A 20,537-nucleotide genomic window follows, 5' to 3' on the forward strand; every position below is an offset into this window, starting at 1 on the left:
TTTAAACAGAGGGGCCAAGCGATGAGGTGTGGTTAACCAGAACATCGTGCCAGGGCCGCTCACGTTTCTGTTCTCTGCTGGCCCTGAGGCGGCGGGCCGGAGGAGGAGAGCCGGAGGTCAGACGGGTCTGGCCTGGAGTCCCCACTCCGCCACTCACTGTGTGGCTTCAGTCAGGTCATTCAACCCAGCCGGGGCGGTAGAACAGGGCGGTAGTCCATCCCTCCGACGCCATGGCGCCGGCGTAGATTTGACAGGCAGGTGGAGAGGCCTCGTGGTTGGTCCTCACTCAAGCCCCCCGGGGCAGAAAGTCTCCGGCGGCTGTGGGCTCTGCTTCCAGGGGCAGAACCGGGCCCCTTTCTGCTCCAAGGGGAGTCTGACATGTTTGGAGTTGGATGGTCCCATTGAGACCTTCCACTGACTCCTTGTCAGTTCTGTGGGAGCTTGGGAAGAGCCTTCCCATTGCAGCCAGAACAATCTGGAGGAGGGTCTAGAGTGGGCGAGAAGGCCTGGGTCCTGCCCCCGGGGGAAAATGGAAGCAGAGCCGGCAGGAGCCCAGCCTGGCCTAGAGGGACCCCAAGGGCTTCTGAGCCCGTGTGGTGTCTGTTGCACTCCTGAGCTTCCAGGGCCAGAAACCTGTTTTGGCTAAGACTCCGGAGGAGTTCACCCACCCGGCAGAACCAGAGGGGAGAAGAGCCTCTTGGGACCTAGGCCAGTACCCTCATTGACCATTGTCCATCTGTCCATCCAGTACACATTTATTGAGGCCCCTGTCCCTTTTCCTGTGCTGAGAGTACCGACCTCCACTGAGCACAGTCCCTGCCCCCAGGAGATCAGCAGTGGAGTGGAGGGGGGGGCAGAGTTGGGCCTGCTGTAGGAGGGGGGCTGGCTGGTTCTGCCTCAGGGAGAGGGGCAGGGGAGAGTCACTAAAGGCTTCAAGGAGGACAGAAGTTGTCATTTGAGCTAGGTCAAAGTGCAGTTGAGAGCCATAGCAAAATCCAGCGTTAACAGGTATTGTAGTAGGAAAGGGATCGGATCGGTACTGGGCGCATGGGTACCAGACCTGCACAGGGTCTTCACTTCAGTCGTTCCTAGCAGCCCCGAGGCGTGGGCAGCGTTTTCCCCTCTCCATAGGTGAGGAGACTGAGGCTCAGACAGGTTCAGGTCTGTCCCTTATGGTGTCCCTACTGCAGGAAAGATGGCCCAGGCTTTGGGGAGGTCTGTTGGATGGGCAGGTAGGGAGCTGGGGTGGGAGGGGGTCTCCCCCCGAGTCTTCTCTTGGTCCCTCTCCCTCATTCTTGCCACACCAGAAAAGTACAGCTAACACTGGCCAGCCCCTTGGAGGACCAAAGTGCTTCGACTGCAAACCCCTGGGGCCAGCATCTCTTAACGATGAGGGCCCTTGGGGATCCATCACACGCTCCACTACTTTCACTTGAAAGAGTAGGGACGGAGGCCTGAGAGATGAACTTCTCACTCAGGCTTCTGCGGTGGGAGGGCTGAGCTGCACACCAGCTCCGTCCGCGCCAGACGGCAGTGCTCTTTCCGCCGGAGGCACCCATGACAAACTCTCGGTAATCAGGGCCCTTGTGGGGTGGCCTCGCTGCCCCATTCAGGTCTCTCCCTCACCCTCACATACAGACCAGAGTGAGATAAGAAGCCTTTGAATGCCAAGCACATTCAGAGGTGTGACCTAGATGGCATGGTGAAGGGGACTGTCACCAGAGAGGTGCAGCTTGACTGACCTCTGCCTCCTGCTTTCCTCCCTACTCCCACCCCTCTGGCCCAACAGATTGCCAGGCTTCGGAGTGAACTGGACGTTGTTCGAGGCAACACAAAAGTCATGTCGGAGATGCTAACAGAAATGGTCCCCGGGCAGGAGGATTCGTCCGATCTGGAATTGCTGCAGGTGAGAGCAGGGAGGGCCTCGTCTTGTGGAAGCTCCGGACCTGGGCGCCCAGCAGTGAGGCCGGAGCGGGGCCCAGGGGGACTGTTGTGGGAAGGGACTGAGTCCCTGCAGGGTTTTCCTCAGCCTCATGCCTCCTGGGACCGGTCAGAAGCCAGTACCAGGCTCTCTCTTTTATTTTCCTTCGTGACTTTTTTTTATCACTGATTATAAAATGCCAATTACAGAACACATGCCCATCAAAAGTAAAAAGGAAGTATAAAGAAGAAAATACTCATTTTCTTTGATTCCAGCACCCACAAATAACCACTGTCGATGTTCTGATGCTTTTTCTTTCTGATTTTTTTTTCCGTGTTTGTTTTCATTTCAGATGTAATTGAGATCCTATTGTGTGTACAATGTTGTATGTCGCTTTGCTCCCTCAACATTATGTCATGAACACTTGTGACAGGCCCTCTTCAGCCTTCCCCGCACACAGGAGCCCTTCTAGCCACACTTTGCCCCCTGAGCCAGTCCTGAGACTGAGATGAGGTAGAAGCTTCCTTTCTTTTCCTGAACACTGAGGATTCCAGGCTGGGGTTGGCCACCTGATGGTTTGTGAGCATCTGTTGCTAACTGGTCTCCCCGCCCTCTTGGCCGCCCTCAGATCGGGGGGCACGGCAGAAAGGGGTCCGGGAGCAGGGCTGGCGCCCAGGGCCACCCTCAGACTAGCATCAGGGATCCTGGCCAGCCAGAGCCAGCAGCCGGCTCTCTGCCACACCCATCTCAGACGACTCTGGCATTTGTACCAAGTGGCATCTGTGCTGCCCTCAGAAGCAGTGACCTTCTGGAGTTGGGGAGAAAGGATGCTCTAAGCTGCAAGTGCCAGATCTTCTTGTCTGTCTTGCCCCCCCCCCCCCCCCGAGTATCATCCCTCCCACCCCGCTGTTGGCACACACTCGCAGCCTCTGAAGGCCCGGCTCGGGTGGCCCCGCCAGTCCGCAGTGCCCCGAGCCAAAGTGACCCTGCCTGCTCCTGGGCCTCTTCTTGTCGTGCCCTCTTCTTCCCATGAAGCCGTCAGCTCCCAAGCAGGTGAGGGTGGGTGGACACCTGCTCTGGGCCGACGCAGAGCAAAGCAGAGGTGCGTGGAGTGTGGTCTCTGCTCTGGAGGAGCGCCCGGCCTGGTGCAGGGAGGCCGACCAGAAACAGGTCATCTCCATGAAGCCGTGACATCAGGTTGCTCTTAAAGCTGAGCCGAGTACCCTCAGCCAGCCCTAACGAGGAGCCCCGAGTGGCCTCTCCCAGACCTCGCTTCTGATACCTGCAGCCTGCTAGGTTTGCTTTCGTTCAGCAGGGGCCAGCTGTTCACGTGCCACATGCTAGGGGACCCAGTGTCCCGTTAATGCACCATTGACCTCCATTCCCAGCCTGTAGGGGGAGTTCTTCCAGGCATTAGCTGCTACAGAGGAATCTGAGATCAGTCCAGAAACCGTCCAGAAACTGCGAGGGCCTCTTGAGGCAGCTTTGTGCTGTGTCAGCATCAGAATTCCTGCTGACAGGGGGTTTGCAGTGGACAGAACTGAGCTCCTGGCAGCAGGGGGTAGGCCGAACAAAGCCAACATGCTTCCAGACAGCAAGCATACTCTGTGCGTGTGCGTGTGTGCGCTTGCGTGTGTGTGTGCGTGTGTGTGTGTGTGTGTGTGTGTGTGTGTGTTTAAACAAGCCCATCAGCCAAGACAAACAGAACCTAATCTCCTGGCGTCAGCTCACAGTTTTCAAAAATAGGTTGCTTCCCATGACGTTTTCCTTCCCTCTGTTTTGTTCCAACTCCAAGCCTACCAGCCCTCCCTGCTATCTTATAAATCAAACAGAAAGAATGGTTCTGGGTGCCAGTGGGAGGCTGGCCTTTCAGCACGGGAGATTCAGGAGTCAGGCAGCTCTGTGTGAACAGCCACGCTCTCCTGGCTCCTGGCCTCGCTCCTCAGTCATCCCTGACATCTCCCCTCCTCTTCTTCCCTGGGCAGTTGGAGGCCGGCTGGGCAGGGCCTCCCAAGGGCTGGGGCCACCCCAAACAGTGAGACTTCCACATGGGAAAATGACACCAGCTACTTGGAAAGTGATGGGATCAGAATGTGCCCTGAGGACCCTCAGTTGAGCTGGAGGGCAGCCAGATTGCTCAGGGTAGAAGCTTTCCGGAGCTCACAGTGCTGGCCGGGGCCGTGGAAATAAACCCATTTGTCACCAACCCAAATGTTCACGCCAACAGACGCTGCTCCTGACTCGAGTGTAAATTACTGGGTAGGAGGCGGAGGAAATGCAAAGAGAGGAAATTGGAGGTGTCAGCCCCGGGATGCACCGGTGTGGCGGACCGCAGTCATGGGCGGTAATGTCCCCAATTGCTTCCTGTCTCCCTGAAGGGAGACTGAGGCCACTCCTTATGCTGTGTCGGCGGCTTAGCTGGAGACCCTGAGGAAAACTGAGGCAGGGTGCCCAGAGGGAACGCTGTGCGGGGGTGGAACCCTCCACTCCCTGAGCTGGGACAGACCTTCTGGGCAACTAGTCCAGCTCCACCCATGTGCTCAGATTAGTGCCCACCTCATGTTTCTTAGCATTTTCTTGATGAGACAGGCTGTTTGTGGGAGCCCACGGAAGGAAACACTGGTGTTTCCAAATGCATGTCCTGGTCAGACTTTGGGAAGCACCACAGGAGGGCAGAAAGAACCACTGGGTTCATGTCCCAACCACTGACCGGCTGGCTGATACTGGGTAGAGCCTGGAGTGATCACGCTCATCTTGGAAGGGTAGAAATCGTCCATTTGAGGGGTGCCTGCATGGTCCGGTCAGTTAAGTGTCCATCTCTCTTTTTTTTTTTTTTTTAAGATTTTATTTATTTACTTGAGAGACCGAGAGCAAGAGAGCACAGAGGGAGGAGAGGGGGAAGCAGACTCCCTGCTGAGCAGGGAGCCTGACATGGGGCTCGATCCCAGGACGCTGAGATCATGACCTGAGCCAAAAGGCAGCTGCCTAACCAACTGAGCTACACAGGTGTCCCTAGCATCCAGCTCTTGATTTTGACACAGGTTAATGAGATCGAGCCCCGCGTTGGGCCTCCACGCTCAGCTCGGAGTCTGCTTGAAATTCCCTCTCTCCCTCTCCCCCTTCCCCTCCCCCTGCTCTTGCTCTCCCCCCCCAATTAAATAAAATCTTTAAAAAAGTTGTCCATTTGAGGTGGCAGGCACAGTGCCAGGCACAGGCAACTCATCACAAGTCAGAGCTCCTGTGATTATTGTTAGTACATCCTTCTATACGGCAGGCTAAGGTCTGTCTCCTTAATAACTGCTACCCTGGTCTGTCTGCTTTAACCACAGAACAAAACAAAGTCCTCTTTCACAACGCTTAAATATTTGAAGACTGCCATGAGCCCTGCCACGGCCTGGTCTGTGCGGTACAGATGTGCCTGTTGGCAGCCCACCTTGTAGATGAGCTGGCAGTTCTTAGCAGGAGCCTATAAAATTGAGAGCTTCCATCAACCTAAAACCTTCCATCTCTCTCATGGAACTAGTAAGCTGTATCTTCCCTACCCTGTGTGTAGGCACTTGGGTTCAGGCCTGAAATTTGAGACTGCATCGCTGTCTGCTGAAGTTCATGTCCTTAGCTGCAGCCTGGGAGTCTGGTTTTGGAAATCTTTATCCTGAGGCTGTCATCCGGTACTCTCCGTCTCTCCCAAATTAGCCTCTTGAGCTTTGTCTTCAAATAATAATAACTTTTAATTAATCCAGTGATGCCCAAATTGGGCATTCCTGCATGGCCATCCATCAGGTAGTAAAAGAAGCTCTCTTTCACATTGTGTCTTCAAGTAGCAGATGGTATATCCCCTCTTGCTGCTTGCATCTCGTTTCAACAAAAACCGGGATGTCCAGGACCATTTTCTCTAGAGATCTAGTTTATTCTCCACATTTAGCTTCATTATTCCCCCTTCTCTTCAACAAAGAGTTTCTTCTTCTTCTCCCCGCACCCCCCCCCTTTGCTTGCTATAGAAAGTGGATCTTCAGGACCTTACTCTGTGTTCCTTAGAACTTGGAGAAGGTTCAGAGGAAACCCATAAAGATGATTAAAAGACTGTTTTGAGAGGTGGGGATGAGAATGTCCCTTGAAGAAAAGATAAAGGCATTGGGATTAATTAGACAGAAAGAGGCTATTTTAATATGTTCTGATAGATGGAGAGCTTTTGCACAAAGAACACTGAGCAGCTGTTCTCCCCCTCTGTTGAGAATCGGACATAGGAGGAGGCCGAAGCCAAAATCTTCCGCATGTAGGACATGCCTGTCCTGGCTGTTGCATGGTGGGAAGGGTGACCGGGGAAAGCTGCATGCTCTTGTGACTTAGGATCAGAAGAAAGTCACCCCGTGGGGCTGCTTTAGAGGGGGACGTAGGCAGTGGAAGGTCTCCCAACTGCACCTGCCATGGGTCTGGCTGCTGGTGACCCTACGGAGGTCTTGCAGGCAGCCTGCTGGTGTTTGGTGGCAGAAATCTCAACACGCTGCTTCTCCTCTCCCCTTCGATCCCTTTGTCTTTTTTCTGTTTAAATTTTTTTTTTTCAGATGATGACATAGGGGCAGGTGGCTCATTCAATGGAGTGTGTGACTCTTGATCTTGGGGTTGTAAGTGTAAGCCCCATGTTGGGTGTAGAGATTATTTAAAATAAAATCTTACAAAAAGGAGAAGATGAAGAAAATGGTAACTTAAAAGCTTGAAGGAAGGAGATAGCAAAACTTTCTGCAGAGACCCCAGGACATCCTTGATTTGGAAGTTCCAGGCTGGATTCTTTGGGCCAGTTTAGGCAAAGCTCTTTGAAAGACCCCTGGGTGCCCCTTTGGGATCAGAGCATTTGAGGCTCCGTCCATGGGGTCGGGGGCTGTCTCTCCCAGCGCCCCAGCTAGAGGCTGTGGGGAACGAGGCGGCGAGTACAAAGGGCAAAGCAGATGTTCTGGGGCTTACAGTCCGTGAGATCACCACACTGTGTGCCCTTGGGTCTCATTCTTCCTGCAAGCTGAAGTTACAATGTTAGAGCTAGCAGAGGTCTCAGAAATCATCTAGCACTTTCCAAACATTTCTGTAAAATAGGGGGACCCTTTTCTCCACAAATAAAATTCCACAGAGACCTGTAATGTTTCAGAGATAAAAACAGAGCCATGGGGTGGGATGTCCCAAACCCCATGCCATGGAGGCCCCTCAGTGGCCCTCTGCAGAGCTTTACCACTTCTCTGACCCCTCTTTCCTACCCGGGGAGAAACAGGCCCAGAGGGTGCTAGAGGCCTGGAGAGCGGACCTGGACATGGCTGCTTGCTACCTGCCACTTGGTTCCCAGCACCCAGGAGGCCCTGGGCTCCACTGGGGGAGACTGAATCCAGCCCTGCCCTTTTCTGTCTAGTGGTTCAGGTGCTTTGGACGTTTGGAGCCATGTTTCTGAGACACTCCCTGCAGTCTTCTGAACGATCTGGTTTGGTTCTGCTTTGACTCTGGTGGACCATCCTTGAGGCCTGCTCTTTCTTCCCAGGCTTCCACTGATTGGGGTGGGGGTAAGGGCTCTTGCTCATTTATTGGAGATACACACAAGCCAGAGGCACTGCTGGAGGACCTGTCACCACATGGGGCAGCAGTGCCGAGCAGAGGTATGTCCAGTCTTGAGGGAGGTAGAGGTTGGGGGAATCCCCAGGAAACATTCTGGGTGGATAGGGAGATGGGTAACTGGGTAGACAAATGGTAAGCTGGAATTGTAAAATGTTAATGGCAGGTAGAATCTAGGGGTTGGGTATATGGGGTCTACTCTAACACTTTAAAATCTTTTCTCTACATTTGAAAATTTTGTGACTAAGCGTTGGGGTGGGGAAACATTCTGGGGCCTTGAAGGATGAGTAGGAATTTGTTTGATAGAAAAGGAGGGAGGAACATGGCAGGCAGAGGGCTGCCTTCTCAGGGGCCCCTGAGCAGTAAGGGCTAGTGCCTGAGGGCCGTCTGCTATTCTAGAAAGTCTGAAGTGTGTTTGGAGAAGGCCCGTGGCTCTGGGAGGTGATGCCGCCAGCTTCTGCCAGGGTGGCCTAGGACCTCTTTCCATTTGGAATTGGCCTGCAGTTAGGATAGGAAGTCACTGACCTCTTCCCTGTCCTGGGCTTGCCTGGGGGTGGGAGTGGGGTCTGCCTTTGCTGGAGGGAGTGGGCCTGTAGCTGGGGCTCAAGATCCTTTTGCTCATCAGAGATTTTTTGCGGACACCTTGAGTGCTGGATATAGAGGAGTCTATACGAGGCACATACACGTCCAGGAAGGGATCCAGGCACTGCGCCTCTTCCCGCCACCCTGCTGCCTGTGTCCCCAGGCTCTGTCTTTCTTTTCCGTCCCCACGAGCTTTGGCTGGTCTCCAGGCTGTCTTCCAAAGCGCTAGGCAAGATCTGCTGCCCAAGAATGGCCAAATGTCTTTTTTCTTTTGGTTAATGGGGGCTGGTCTTTTAAAGTGAATCTGAATCCATGCTCCCTTATGGGCCCTAAGCAGGTGCTCCCTGCGGTCTAACGATGTATCGTAAATATGATTGTTTACGTTGTTGACTTCACTCCTGGCTGTTGGAATCCTTCCCGTGATCTAATGTGATTGCTCTTTTCAGAAGTTCATTTGTGTGGGCTTTTGTTTTGTTTTTCAGTTTTCATCTTAGCCCTCGCTCGTGAGCGCACTTTGTTTCTGTAATTGGGGTTTCCACTGGGCCCTTGGCTTTCCTGTGTACTGTGACTGTCCCAGTGGTGACTGGATTTGACCTGGGGGTGTGTACCAGCACCCATGGCTGGGATTGTGGCAACCCATCACTGAGTTCTCACCAGGCTCCAAGTCCCAGGCTGCTTCCCGAATGCCCCTCTTGTGGCCGGCCAGGGGATAGGAGCCGTTCACAGTGGTGGAGAGTGGACATTTCGTGGCATTTCACTCTTTCCTGGATATGATTAATTTTCAGTATTTGCCTGTTGTTATTCTAACACATGCGTGTATGTTTAAAAATGCTTACTGCTGGGTCACTGGGGTCTGGGACAAGTCCTGGCGAGGGAAAATTCGATTCTAGGTGAAGGAGAATTGCCCATTCTCTGAGTGGAGAGAGGGCCAGCAAGAAGGCTAAGCTGGTGTAGATCCTGAGCGAGGACAGTGATGGGGAGCAGGTGGTCTGCACGGACCAAGGGATCAGAGCTCCATAGAGTCGAGGTGTCCCCATCCTTCCTCCTCCAGCCTCAGCTTGCTTCTGACATCCGCCCCTCTGCATCACCTGCTGGTGGGAATGCTACTCCCCGGGCGCAGCTGGTCCCTGAAGCACCAGGTCAGAGGTTGGGAGAGAGCAGTTGTGAATCCCCGGTGATTTGCTGACGGCCCCTTGGTTCCAGGATCACTCTGCCTTCTCCCAAACCTAGAATGGGAGTCTTAGGAGAACCGAGTGGGACTGTCTTCATAGAAAAAACTGGAAGGTCCAGATACTGGGCTTGCTGGCCCTAGACCAAGAGAGACTGACAGCAGCATTCTGGTTTTACAGAGGGCCAGCAACAGGGTAGAATGAAGACAAGAGCAGTGTTTCCATAACCAGCCAGACAGGGCCCAGCAATCCAGAGGCTCTCCAGTGAAGCTTTTTTTTTTTCTTCTGGTGAACACCAGACTATTTTGTTCCCAGCTGCCTAAATCGAGAAACTTTCTGTCTTGACAACTACAGGTATAGTGGGGTGATTGTGGGATGACCCATGTGGGTTGGGCTTCTTTCCTCAGCTGCCCCTGCTGTTGGGGAGGGAGCCCCCCACAGGCTGAGCAGCCAGGGGAGGGGTGACGGCAGAAGCAGTTTCCAGACCTGGTGGCCGGCTGGTCATGATCTACTTATTCTGTGATTGGCAGGTCTGTCGAGGTCCATACTTCGGTCTGACCCACAGGATCAGGCCCAGGACACTCAACTGTCGTCCAGTAGTGAAGGGGGTGTGTGTGTACACACGAGTGTGTAAGGGAACACTATTTAGAGACCTTGGACTAGGTGTGGATGGAAGGAATGCAACTTGCCTTCATTAATTAATTCTTTCCAAAGCATTTAGGGAGTAGCTCCTGTGTGTTGGTCATGGATGCTGGAGAAATGGGGCCAAGAGATGCCAGCCCTGCCCTCAAGGAGCTTCGGTGTAGAGAGGAGGCAGATGAGGGGCCCAGCAGTAATGCCCCTGTGTGCTGAGCATAGTGTTGCAGGGCACTGCTGAGCCCTGGGATTCCCTGCTTTGTGTTTGGCCACGTCTGTGTTCGACTCAGCAGATGATTACTGGGCCTTTTCACCATGTGTAGCTCAGTGTAGGGTTCGAGGTCATCCCTGGGGGAAGAAATGATGGCACCTCCCTCGTGGAGTTTATGATCTAGTGGGAGAGGAAACCTAGTTCTAGCCAAGCTGGCCAGATTATGAGACAGAATACGGAGCTGAACAGAGATCACGTATGTGGGCAGTGTCCAGAGCAGTTACATCCATCAGAAACATTTCCAAAGGAGGTGGTTTTGAGGCTGAGCTGTGAGAAGGAAGGAAGGACCTCTGCTCCATCCCTCATCCCCTTCATCCAGTGGGTCATCGGCTGCCTCTGGTGTCCAGGGGGGGTGGGGACAGCTTCTCCCCTCTGCTTCACCCCCATTGGGACTCGGAGCTTTTTTCCATAGAATGTTCCTGTAGTCAGTTTGGCAAGTGGTTGAGGGAGCTTCACAGGCAGGCTTCAACGAGAGCACAGTTCAGGCTGCTATCTAGAGCAGGGAAAGCCTGTGGAAACCAGGCCAGAAAGTGGCAAGGGTCTGTCTTCAGGGGGACAGTCCTTCCAAGGGTAGAGCGGGCTCCAGTGGTGACTGGGGGTTCACTGGAGTCCTCTTTGGCCAGCCTGGAAGACATGTCAGAGCTTGCTGAGCTTCTCAGACTTCAGCGAGATATCACACATGCCACCAAAATGTACCTGATACAGTCATAAAATACACTCTTGCTGTTGCTGGGAGCGTAAATGATCTGGTCTCATCTTTTTGGAGGGTCTTCTGCAATTGCCAGTCCGTATTCTAAGTGACTGTATACCCTTTCACCCAGAAATTCCATTTTTAGAAGCTTGTCCTATGGAAGTGCTGGCACAAATGTACGAGCCTGTGTGTGTACGAATGGTCCTTGCCGCGTTTTTTGGGTTGGCCAGAAAGAGGCCTTAAGGCGGTGGAAGCACGGGGAGATGCTTCATGATACACACACACAGAGGTGGGGCCGGCCATATGAAAGCGATGGGGAGAGGTTGTCGAGCGTATTTTGTTGAAGAGAAAAAGCCAGCTGCAAAGGATCATATTCTTAGATGTAAAGGACGCTTTGTACAAACGCGTGCCGATGTACGTACAAGAGTACAGAGCTATGGACCCTTGTCCGTCCATTGAAAAAGAGCTTCCTTCCTCGGCAGTGAGAGAGGGGCCCTCCACTTTGCATCCCACCCGCGGCCGGCTTTCTTGGACAAGTGTGCGCTCCTTTGGTGACTTTAAGAATTGGCTCACATTTTGCCCGAGGAGGTAGAATGGGACACGCATCGTCCCCAGCAGGCTAGCCAGAGGCGTGTGTGTTCCCTAGGAGCTGAACAGGACCTGCCGGGCCATGCAACAGCGCATCGTGGAGCTCATCTCCCGCGTGTCCAACGAGGAGGTCACCGAGGAGCTGCTTCACGTCAATGATGACCTCAACAACGTCTTCCTCCGCTACGAGAGGTGGGGCGGGTGTCCCTTGTCGTCCCTCCCTGAGACTGTTGCCAGCTGAGGGATTTTTCTCCCAAACAATGTGGAGAGGGAGAGGGAGTGTAGGGTTGGAAAATGCTCATCAGAGATGCTAATTTGTTCCCGGCTGACAGGGAAAATGCTTCTTGTTCTCCTGGGAACCGAGCAGCAGGAAAGTGAGGGGCAGAATTAGGCTCTGCCCTTTGCAAGCCTCAGGCTGCCCTGCCTTCCCCACTATCCCCCCCCTGGGGCCCGGGAGCTTGCACCTGCTCCTTTGAAGATCTTTGAGTTTGAAAAGGATTAAAGGGGGAAAAAAATCTCTACTAAGGAAAAACGATTTCCTCTTCGCCATCTTTAAAGAAAGAAGAAAAAGAGATTTTTCCCTCACTTTGCAAATGTCAGGGTGTCTAGAGTATTCCAAAGAAGGCAGGGTGTAAGTGCCGGATGCTGCTGCTGTTTAGGGAAACACACACACCACACACACCACACACACACACACACCCACACACCCACACACACGTTCATTTGAGTTCTTTCTGCAGCCAAATCATTTTTGGATTTGAGGTAACCAGCTTGAAAATCCTTTTCCTTTTCCAAAGCCTCCCCTGGGAAGGAGTTGTCAATAGGAGGTAATGGCAGGCACGGCTCCCAGAGCGTCACTCAGGCGTGTGTGGCTCAGGCTTCTCCCAGCAAAGGCACCAGAAAGTGCCTTGACCAGGCCAACCTTCTCCCAAGTCTGAGGCCCTCCGCCCTCGGAGATTTGGGGCCCTGGTCCCTGCGCTGACTCACAGCGTGATGATCTGGCATCATTTAGGGTCAGTGTGATGGGGGGCTTAGAGGGAGATTTTGCCATGGGTATCACGACCCCAGGCCTTGTCTCAGCAGGGATGGGTGGTCCCAGGTCTATCCAACAAAGAAACCTCTGCAGTAAGAATGTGGGGCCATCCAGGGGCCCCGTGTGTCCTTTGGAGATTAGAAGCAGATCTGGGGTTCCTCAACTCCCAGCTCCAGACTCCTTGGTTTTGCCTTGTGGTTCCAGTTTCTCTACTTTAAATGGGCTTGGCCTTTTCACCTTAAACCCGTTTCAGCCCCTCTTGGGATAGGAAAACGGGCCAATGGGAGCATTTTCTCCTGAGTCTGCCACACCCGGCCTGACCACAAATTCAGAGACAAAGCCCTGAGGTGCCATTCTGGCTTCAGTGCTGTTGATAAGACTAATTGTCCCTCCGAGATGGTGTGAGAAAGGTACTCCAGGAGTAGAAACTTTTCATATGTGTTAACATTCTCCTTCTCCTTATGGGCCATGGTTCATAAAAACACACAAGTCTCTCTTGAAACCACAGCGGACACACATCGCCTAACCGATTGTCCCTCCTGGGGATCCCTACTTACCAGGTGCTGAGCTGAGCAGATCTCAGTAAAGGCTGGTTTCTCCAGCCTCTAGCTGTAGAAGGTCTCTTAGCTACCTCTTTGCCCACGGCATTTTGGAACTTTTAAACGCAAGGGCAGCCCACACAGGTGCCGCACAATTGCTTTTGTATTCCCCACCTGGTGGGTATGAGACAGCAGAGGCTGTCTGTGGTTGCTCCTAGCCAGGTCCCATCCGCAGCTACTGGGGAGCCTTTGGGCCAGGCCAAGGGCCTGTGCCTGTCTTCCTCCTCTGTGTGTGCCCCAGGCCCTCTCCTCCAGCACATTGAGCTGAGGGCATTTTAGTGACAGGCTAATCATGCCTAGCACAGCTCTATGAAATAGGGAGGGGGCTGCACTTCTTGCCTGGCTTTGGAGATCCGTATCTGAGCCACTCCCAAGGTCAAGTGGTTGGCCCAGTCCCTGTCCCCCAAGGAGCAAAAGGAGCACTCTGGGCCCAGAGCATGAGGGCACAGCTGGGAATGCTTATAATGACCTCCTTATGATGGGATGTGCCAACCAACACCTTCCTCCCCCCCCCTTCCGTGTGCTTGTGGGTGAGCCTGGAGGCTGATCCTCCAGAGGAAGGCACGGTAAAGTTGGGGGGTAGAGAGGGACCCACTCCCCCATGTCCCCCAAATGGCCCCGATTGGTTTCCTTTTCCTGGAGTCTCGGTGTCCACTGGCCTCACAGGGCCCTTTGTCCCCAGGAGCTCTTCACAGGACCAGTGAGCATCACTATACCGCGTTGTCCCTCCTCACTCTGCTTTCCCTTCCCCTATTAGGTTTGAACGATACAGGTCAGGCCGATCGGTGCAAAATGCCAGTAATGGAGTAAGTATTCCTTCAGAATTCTCTCCTCTCCGGATGCTGGGAGACCTACCTCTGTTAGGTCTCACCTCTGGTTTTTCTAACTGGGGCCTAAACATATGGGTAATGAGGGGCACCTGGCTGGCTCAGTCTGTAGAGCGTGCGACTCTTGATCTCGGGGTCGTGAGTTCAAGTCCCACGTTGGGGGTAGGGTTTTCTTCAAAAAAAAAAATGGGGGGTAATGAAGGAGCAAGCTCTGGCTGATGGGATACTGCAGAAGAACTAGCAGACACATTCCCGGTGGGAGCATGGCAAGCAAGCCCCAAGTTACAGGTCCAGGGACAGCGACTGTCCTGGTTGACTGCTTCAGCCCTGCCTCCTTTGGGGGCAGGGGGAGGAGCCAATGGCCTGAGGCCACCGTGGACCACCAAAATCCTGGGGAGGAAAACTGCTTTGTTCCTGGATTGGTGCAGCGTTGATGCTTTTTCTTGGGTACCCTGCACCGGGCCTGCTGGCTCTTACCTAGGAGCCCAAGGTGGGCGCTCTGGGGCTCACTGCTGTCTTCTCTGCTGGCAGGTACTGAACGAAGTGACCGAGGACAACTTAATAGACCTGGGCCCGGGATCTCCAGCTGTGGTGAGCCCAATGGTGGGGAACACGGCACCTCCATCTTCTCTCTCCTCTCAGCTTGCAGGCTTAGGTAAGTGTCTCACAGGTTTGTGTCAAGGGCCTTCTTTTCAGGCCACTTCCTGGTTGTGAGTCTGGGCTGAGGGCCCCTTTCTCTCTCTTGGTTGGAAGGCCCAAAGAGAGCCTTTAGAGGCATCCATGGGAAAGCATATTCCTGAGACCTGGCCAGTTGTACCACCTTTAGTTGATGACTTCTGTCCCTAAACTTAAAAGTTTAAACGTGTGTTGGAAAGAAGGGGTTGGGGGGAGTTCCAAGGAACTGGAAGTTGTTTGCTTTTAAAGAAAGGTAGCTGCTGTGTTTTTATCTGGAATAGTCTCTATGGTCCAAGTGATTGTCTTCTCAATATATACTAGGCCAAGGATGGCAAATAGGTTTCAGCTCATTGGCTGCAATAGGTTTCAGCTCATTGGCTGCTTGGGACACAGGTCTAAGAAGGATGCTGCTTGGGAGATGAGTCTGTGGTTGATTGGTAATGTCTGCCATGGGCTTGGAATCAGGAGGTGATGGCACGGGTGGATTTCCTCTCCTTGAACTAACATCAGCCTAAAGTGCTGCACTGTCTGAAGCCTGAAACAAAAGAAACTCACCACCTTCCCACTTTTCCGTTTGCAAGTGTGTATATGATTCTAGATGGTAACACCAATTTGTAACAGATAAAATTATAGTATTGAAATAATAATGCATGGCTCTCACAAAATTCTTTCTACGTTTTCCGTTTTCCTTTTTTTTTTCCTCTTAACATTTATCTTTATACCTTCATTCCATTACAGTTGAAATCGGGCTTTTATTTAGTGGCCTGTCCATTGCTGTGATTCTCTGGCTTCCCAGCATCTCATGAATCTGTGGCCACTGTTTCTCTTTTGGAACAGATTTCTCTGCCTTCAATCCATCCAGCATAAGGCCACCAGATTTAATATCCAAAAGTCAAATTGAATTCTGCTGCCTGCCTTCTTAAATGAAGGTCTAGTGTTGGGGCACCTGGGTGGTGCAGTCGGGTAAGCATCCGGCTTTTGATTTCGGCTCATGTCATGGTCTCAGAGTCCTAAGATTGAGCCCTGTGTCAGACTCTGTGCTGGGCATGGAGGCTGCTTAAGATTCTCTCTCTTCTTCTCCCTCTGCTCCTCCCCCCACCTCTGCACGTGCTCTCTGTCAATAAATAAATAAATCTTAAAAAAAAAAAAAAGTCTAGAGGTGCCCAGGTGGCTCAGTCAGTTAGCGTCTGTCTTCGGCTCAGGTCATGATCCCAGGGTCCTGGGACCAAGCCCTGTGTCAGGCTCCCTGCTCCGCGGAAAGCCTCCTTCTCCCTCTCCCTCTGCCCCTCCCCTCTGCTCGTGTTCTCTTTCTCTCTCAAATACGTTTTAAAAATCTTAAAAAAAAAAAAAGGTCTAGTGTTCTTCTCCTCGGCTCCTTTACCTGGCCTTTGAGGCTTTTCACACCCCAGCCGCCTCCCACATGCTTTTCCAGCCTTTTTGTTCATCAGCGTCTGCACAAGCGTTGTTCACTTCACACACCCTGGACTTCCCAGGCTCTGTGCCTTGGTACCTGCCTCTCCCCTTCTCCCCGCAGCAGAGTCCCCCTGGGCCTTTAATTCCTATTCTTGGGTCAGTTTTGAATCTCTTCCAATTATCTCAACCTAGGTACTGGTGGTATCTGTCTCCCACCTACTTCATGTGCTCCTTAAGGCCAAGGACCGCGTCAGATTCAGTTTGGTCCGCTCATGATCTAGCTTTGAACGTGGTGGGTGCCTGTGAAATGTTTATCAAGGAAATACATGACCCAGGCCCTTAGACGTATGACCGAGTCAGTGAAGAGTGTACTGATCAGAGCGTTGTGGGAAATCTGCAGAGGCACTGGCCCCAAGCCCCATCCCGCTGCCAGCAATCTCCCTCTTGTTCATCCTGATTCTTCCCCACCTTGAGCAGCTTCGGGGGCGGGGGGTCTATGGCTGTTCTGTCCCCCAGCTAGGCCCCAGTGTGACTCCTCCTGTACGTGGTGGGCCGGGGGTGCCGAGGAGAGCTGCCCAACCTCCCCCCATAGAACCCTAACCTGCCCACGGGCTTCTGAACTTTGGGACCCTTCCTGAAGTCCACGGCCACATTTTATTCTCATCCTCCCCTCATTTGTTTTGTTGCCACAGACTTGGGGACAGAGAGCGTCAGTGGTACCCTCAGTTCACTCCAGCAGTGTAATCCGCGTGATGGCTTTGACATGTTTGCCCAGACAAGAGGGAACTCCTTGGCCGAACAACGCAAGACGTATGTGGGGACCATTTCAGTGGCTTTCGGAAGACATTGGGGGAGGATTGATCCCGGCCTGGTCACAGGCCAACACAAAGACGCCTTTTGTTTACCAAGTCCAGGGCTGCCAAGAACGTTGAAATATGTCTGTGAGGACTTGGCAGTAGACACAGATTTTGAATGAACACCAACCTCCCCCCCTCCAACCCCCACCTCCCCGCCTTGGGGTTGATTGTGGTTGGATTTCTCCTATGAGTCACAAGAGAGTGCTTCCCGTGCTGCTGCTAAAGAAGAGCTGGGAGCTGGGGGGCAGCCAGGCAGGGCATGAAGTAGCTCTTATCAGTATGGTTTTCTTGCGCAAGGGTGTGGGCGGAGGCTTCCCTGACAGCAGCTCCTGCCAGGAGAAGCCATGTGAAATTGGGGACGTTGATCCCAAAATAGACCACCCCTTGCATCTCAGGGAGGCACAGGAACAGGCTTTGAGCTTCTTGTTCAACCTTAAGGCAGGCGAAGAACTCTGTCCTGCCTGTCCCTGGGGCCCGGCATCTTGAGGCATTTGGCTTTCTGGGTTCCCATGCTCAGGCATCAACAGGTTGACCAGAAACCCGACCCAAGGCCCTGTTCACGCTTCATGAGCTGTCACCACCTTCCTTGTCAAAGGCCACTGTGGCTGCCGCTTTTAAAAGAAGAATTAATGTTGCCTGGAGTTTCAGGGTGCTTTTGATCTCCTGTCAGTGGGCTTTGGAGATGCCCTGGTATTGTTACTTGAGAGGGACGTTGAGGGGCACAGTGTCCCAGACCCCAGAGGAAAGGAGGGGCTGAGCCTGTGCAGGAACCCTGGCCTCCTGGCTTTAGCTGCAGTCAGACAATGCATGAGCCCTTCGATGCCAGGGCTGCAGGGAACGTTTCTCCAAGTACGCGTGAGGGAGGTGAGACGGCTAGAAAGTGATTAGAGGTCACCACCCCATTCCCTGGGACCACTGCTGGGAACTGACTGACTGTGCTGCTTGTCTCCAGGGTAGCCTACGAGGACCCCCAGGCTGTCGGAGGACTGGCTTCTGCACCAGACAGCCGGAAACAGAGCTCTGAAGTGGTAGGTCTTTCAGCCTGTTTTTCTGCCTGGGCTCCTCTGGAGGGGAAGGCGGGCCGGGTGGCCAGCAGACGCCAGGGTGCGTGGAGGGCAGGGCCCACTGGGGGAGACCGGCATGAGAGCACTTGATCGCCTCATTGAGTCCTCGCCCCACCCCGCGGGTGATGTCCAGTCAGCCTGCCATGAACCCAAGAGCCGACAGGCCCTGAGAGGTGGCGGCATGCTCTGGGCACCCAGTGAGCAGAGAGCAAGCGGGGATCCCTGCTCTGGGAGGTCCGGCCCCAGAGCCCCTTCTCTTCCGACCTTGGTGGCCCCGAGCTCTCAGGGCACAGGTCTCCTACAGCCAGATAGGGGCTCTCCTCAGATGGTCCACTGCCTTGGGGTGGGCAGGACTCTGACAAAACACTGATCTGCACAAGGAAGGGAAAAGCTCATCTGAGCCACATCTGGGCTGATCATCTGCAGTCGGCCTTGCCAGGCAGTAACAACCCACTAGCAGGCAGCGGAGGGCCAGGATTTGTCTGGGGGTCTGGGGCTGGAGGGGTGGGAGGAACAGCGGGTGGAGGCCAGGAGGGTGTTCTGGAAGGAGCAGAGCTAAAGGCAGAGGTGCTTTGAAGTGGAGGGTGGTGCTTGTTAGAGCCCCAGATTGCAGCTGTGGATTCTGTGAGGTTTCAGGTCACTGCCGGGGAAAGGATTTGTGTCTTAATGCTTCTCATGGGATCGTCCCCCTTTTCACCTAAGGAATGTATGTGGCAGTGTGTGAATGAGTGTCTGTTTGCAGGGACCGGGGGGTGGGGGTGGGGAGGGTTATGGGGATAATGGCCCTGAACAGTGGGACCTCCTTTTAGGGTCCCCCAGCTGGGTTAGAAAGGAGCAGTGCTCATCTGCCCCCTGGACAGGGAGGTTTGCTTCCAGAACACAAGTTCGGGCCTCCTGCTGCCCGTGTCCAAATGGGCCCAGGCCAGCAGCAGTTTCCGTGAGAAGGCTTGCCTTGGGGAAGGCACTTACTCTGTCGTGGCTCAGCCAACTTGGTAGGAGACCTGTGCGGCCCTCTGCACTGGCCACTAGGGGGCACAGAAGAGCCAGCCCAACTGCCTTGTGTCTCAGCACCCTGCCTTTCCACCCCTCCCCGGGACCGGTACTCCCAAAATCTATGCAGTGGTCATGGCTCTGTTTCTCCCATTACTCGGAATGTCTCCTACCCAACTGAGAGAGGGCGTCAGGAAGCCGGGCTGAGGGCCCCCCCAGCATATCCCCTCCTCCTGGCCCACCTGACCTGGCCTGCAGCTCAGTCCCTCAGCCAGGCCCACCTGGTCTGCTTCCCCCTGTGCCTCCCAGACCGGCCGCCATCCATGCCAGGGTGTGTCCTACCACATCTCTGCCCTTAGCAGTGTCCAGGCCTGGGTCGGAGCGCAGGAGAGGTGGCCAGCTTCCCGCCCTTTGCCCTTTGGGGTGTGTGGCTTGGCACATCTCCCTGTTTTCAAAGATCTTGATGACTCCAGCATGTTTTCCACCTGATGGTAGGCAGATTGCTTTCATGTGTACTGCTCGATGGGGGAAGCAGGGTTTGTGGGGCGTGTGTGTGTGTGTCTGTCTGTCTCTGTCTGCATCTTGGTGTATGCGTGCCCACACACACTGACCCACATGCATCCTCAGGCCAGGATTTCAGCTTCTTTCGTTCCATATCCTAAACTGTACTGACCTGGAAATGAAAACCCGGCCACAGGAGACATGGAGAACACAGGCAAGGGGAGAAAATTGTATAGCCACACCTCCACGGTGCAACCAGATCCGAAGTCTTAACTTTACATGCTGTTATTTAAAAAAGGGCAATCTACCCAAATTCAGCATTCGAGTTAAGAGTTTGGAAAAAGAACACACAGATAACTGAGAAGGAGGAAAAAAGCAGAAGTAAGTTAGAAAAAAAGTGGAAATGACTTTGTAAGAGCTGGTTCTTTGAAAAAAATTGACCTCTGCCAACACCTGAGAGCCCTAATGAGGAGAAGCAGCCATGGGCAACCTTCCGTGACCTCCCGGAGATTTTCCAAGTGTACAGGGATAATTGGCAGGAGTATGTGGTACCCTGTCGGGATTCTCGGTTACTAAACTTCTCTTCTGTTTTTTCAGGCAGGTAAGGGGGAACGTGCTGGAGGGGGTGGGGGGCAACGGGTCACATCTCCTTCCATGACAACAGATCAACTCTAAACAGTGGCTTTTCCGTTCCCATGATATATACTGTTGCTTTCTTTATCTGGGTCTTGCTGTGACTTTTCTTTCTGGGACTTTTCTGTCCTCGGCCCAGAAGAGAGGTAAAGGTGGGGACTCTGACCTGGAGCCCATAGACAGCTGGCTCATGACCCAAGGAATGGTGAGAAGTCACCAGCTGAGCCAAGCCCCTGTCCACCCCAGCGCTTTCCTGTGTCACCTGCTGAGCCCTCGTGAGTCAGACAGTACAAGGCCGTTCTCTCCTTCTGACTGGGTGCCAAATTTTCCCCTCTTGCATTTATGCAATCTCCTGAAGCCACAGACTTCCAGCCTCAGAAATACCTTCTCTGGTTTTCTGCTGAGGTCCGTGCCCCTGGGTCTTAAGGGTCTGGGACATTGGTGGGAGTGAGGGGAGGGCTCCTTCCCTCCTTTTACTGTCTCTGGAGCTCCCGGCAG

At 53.5% G+C, this 20,537-nt stretch overlaps 1 protein-coding gene across 5 annotated transcripts in view; it reads left to right on the forward strand.

Annotated features, from left to right (window-relative positions):
• The window catches only part of TOM1L2 (target of myb1 like 2 membrane trafficking protein), a 115,123-nt gene that overhangs the window by 86,204 nt on the left and 8,382 nt on the right, over nt 1-20,537 (forward strand). For 2 of the 5 annotated variants that reach the window (XM_027625445.2, XM_027625446.2), the window contains exons 7-12: nt 1,790-1,906; nt 11,506-11,639; nt 13,837-13,885; nt 14,438-14,561; nt 16,687-16,804; nt 17,804-17,879. In XM_027625445.2, coding sequence (XP_027481246.1) covers nt 1,790-1,906; nt 11,506-11,639; nt 13,837-13,885; nt 14,438-14,561; nt 16,687-16,804; nt 17,804-17,879 — 618 coding nt within the window. Of the gene's footprint in view, nt 1-1,789; nt 1,907-11,505; nt 11,640-13,836; nt 13,886-14,437; nt 14,562-16,686; nt 16,805-17,803; nt 17,880-20,178; nt 20,315-20,537 lie in introns of all 5 variants that reach the window. The other 3 variants (XR_003525225.1, XM_027625443.2, XM_027625444.2) reach the window with 3 other exon arrangements.

Source organism: Zalophus californianus, chromosome 16 (genome assembly GCF_009762305.2).
Source record: "Zalophus californianus isolate mZalCal1 chromosome 16, mZalCal1.pri.v2, whole genome shotgun sequence".
Taxonomy (NCBI): Eukaryota; Metazoa; Chordata; class Mammalia; order Carnivora; family Otariidae; genus Zalophus; species Zalophus californianus.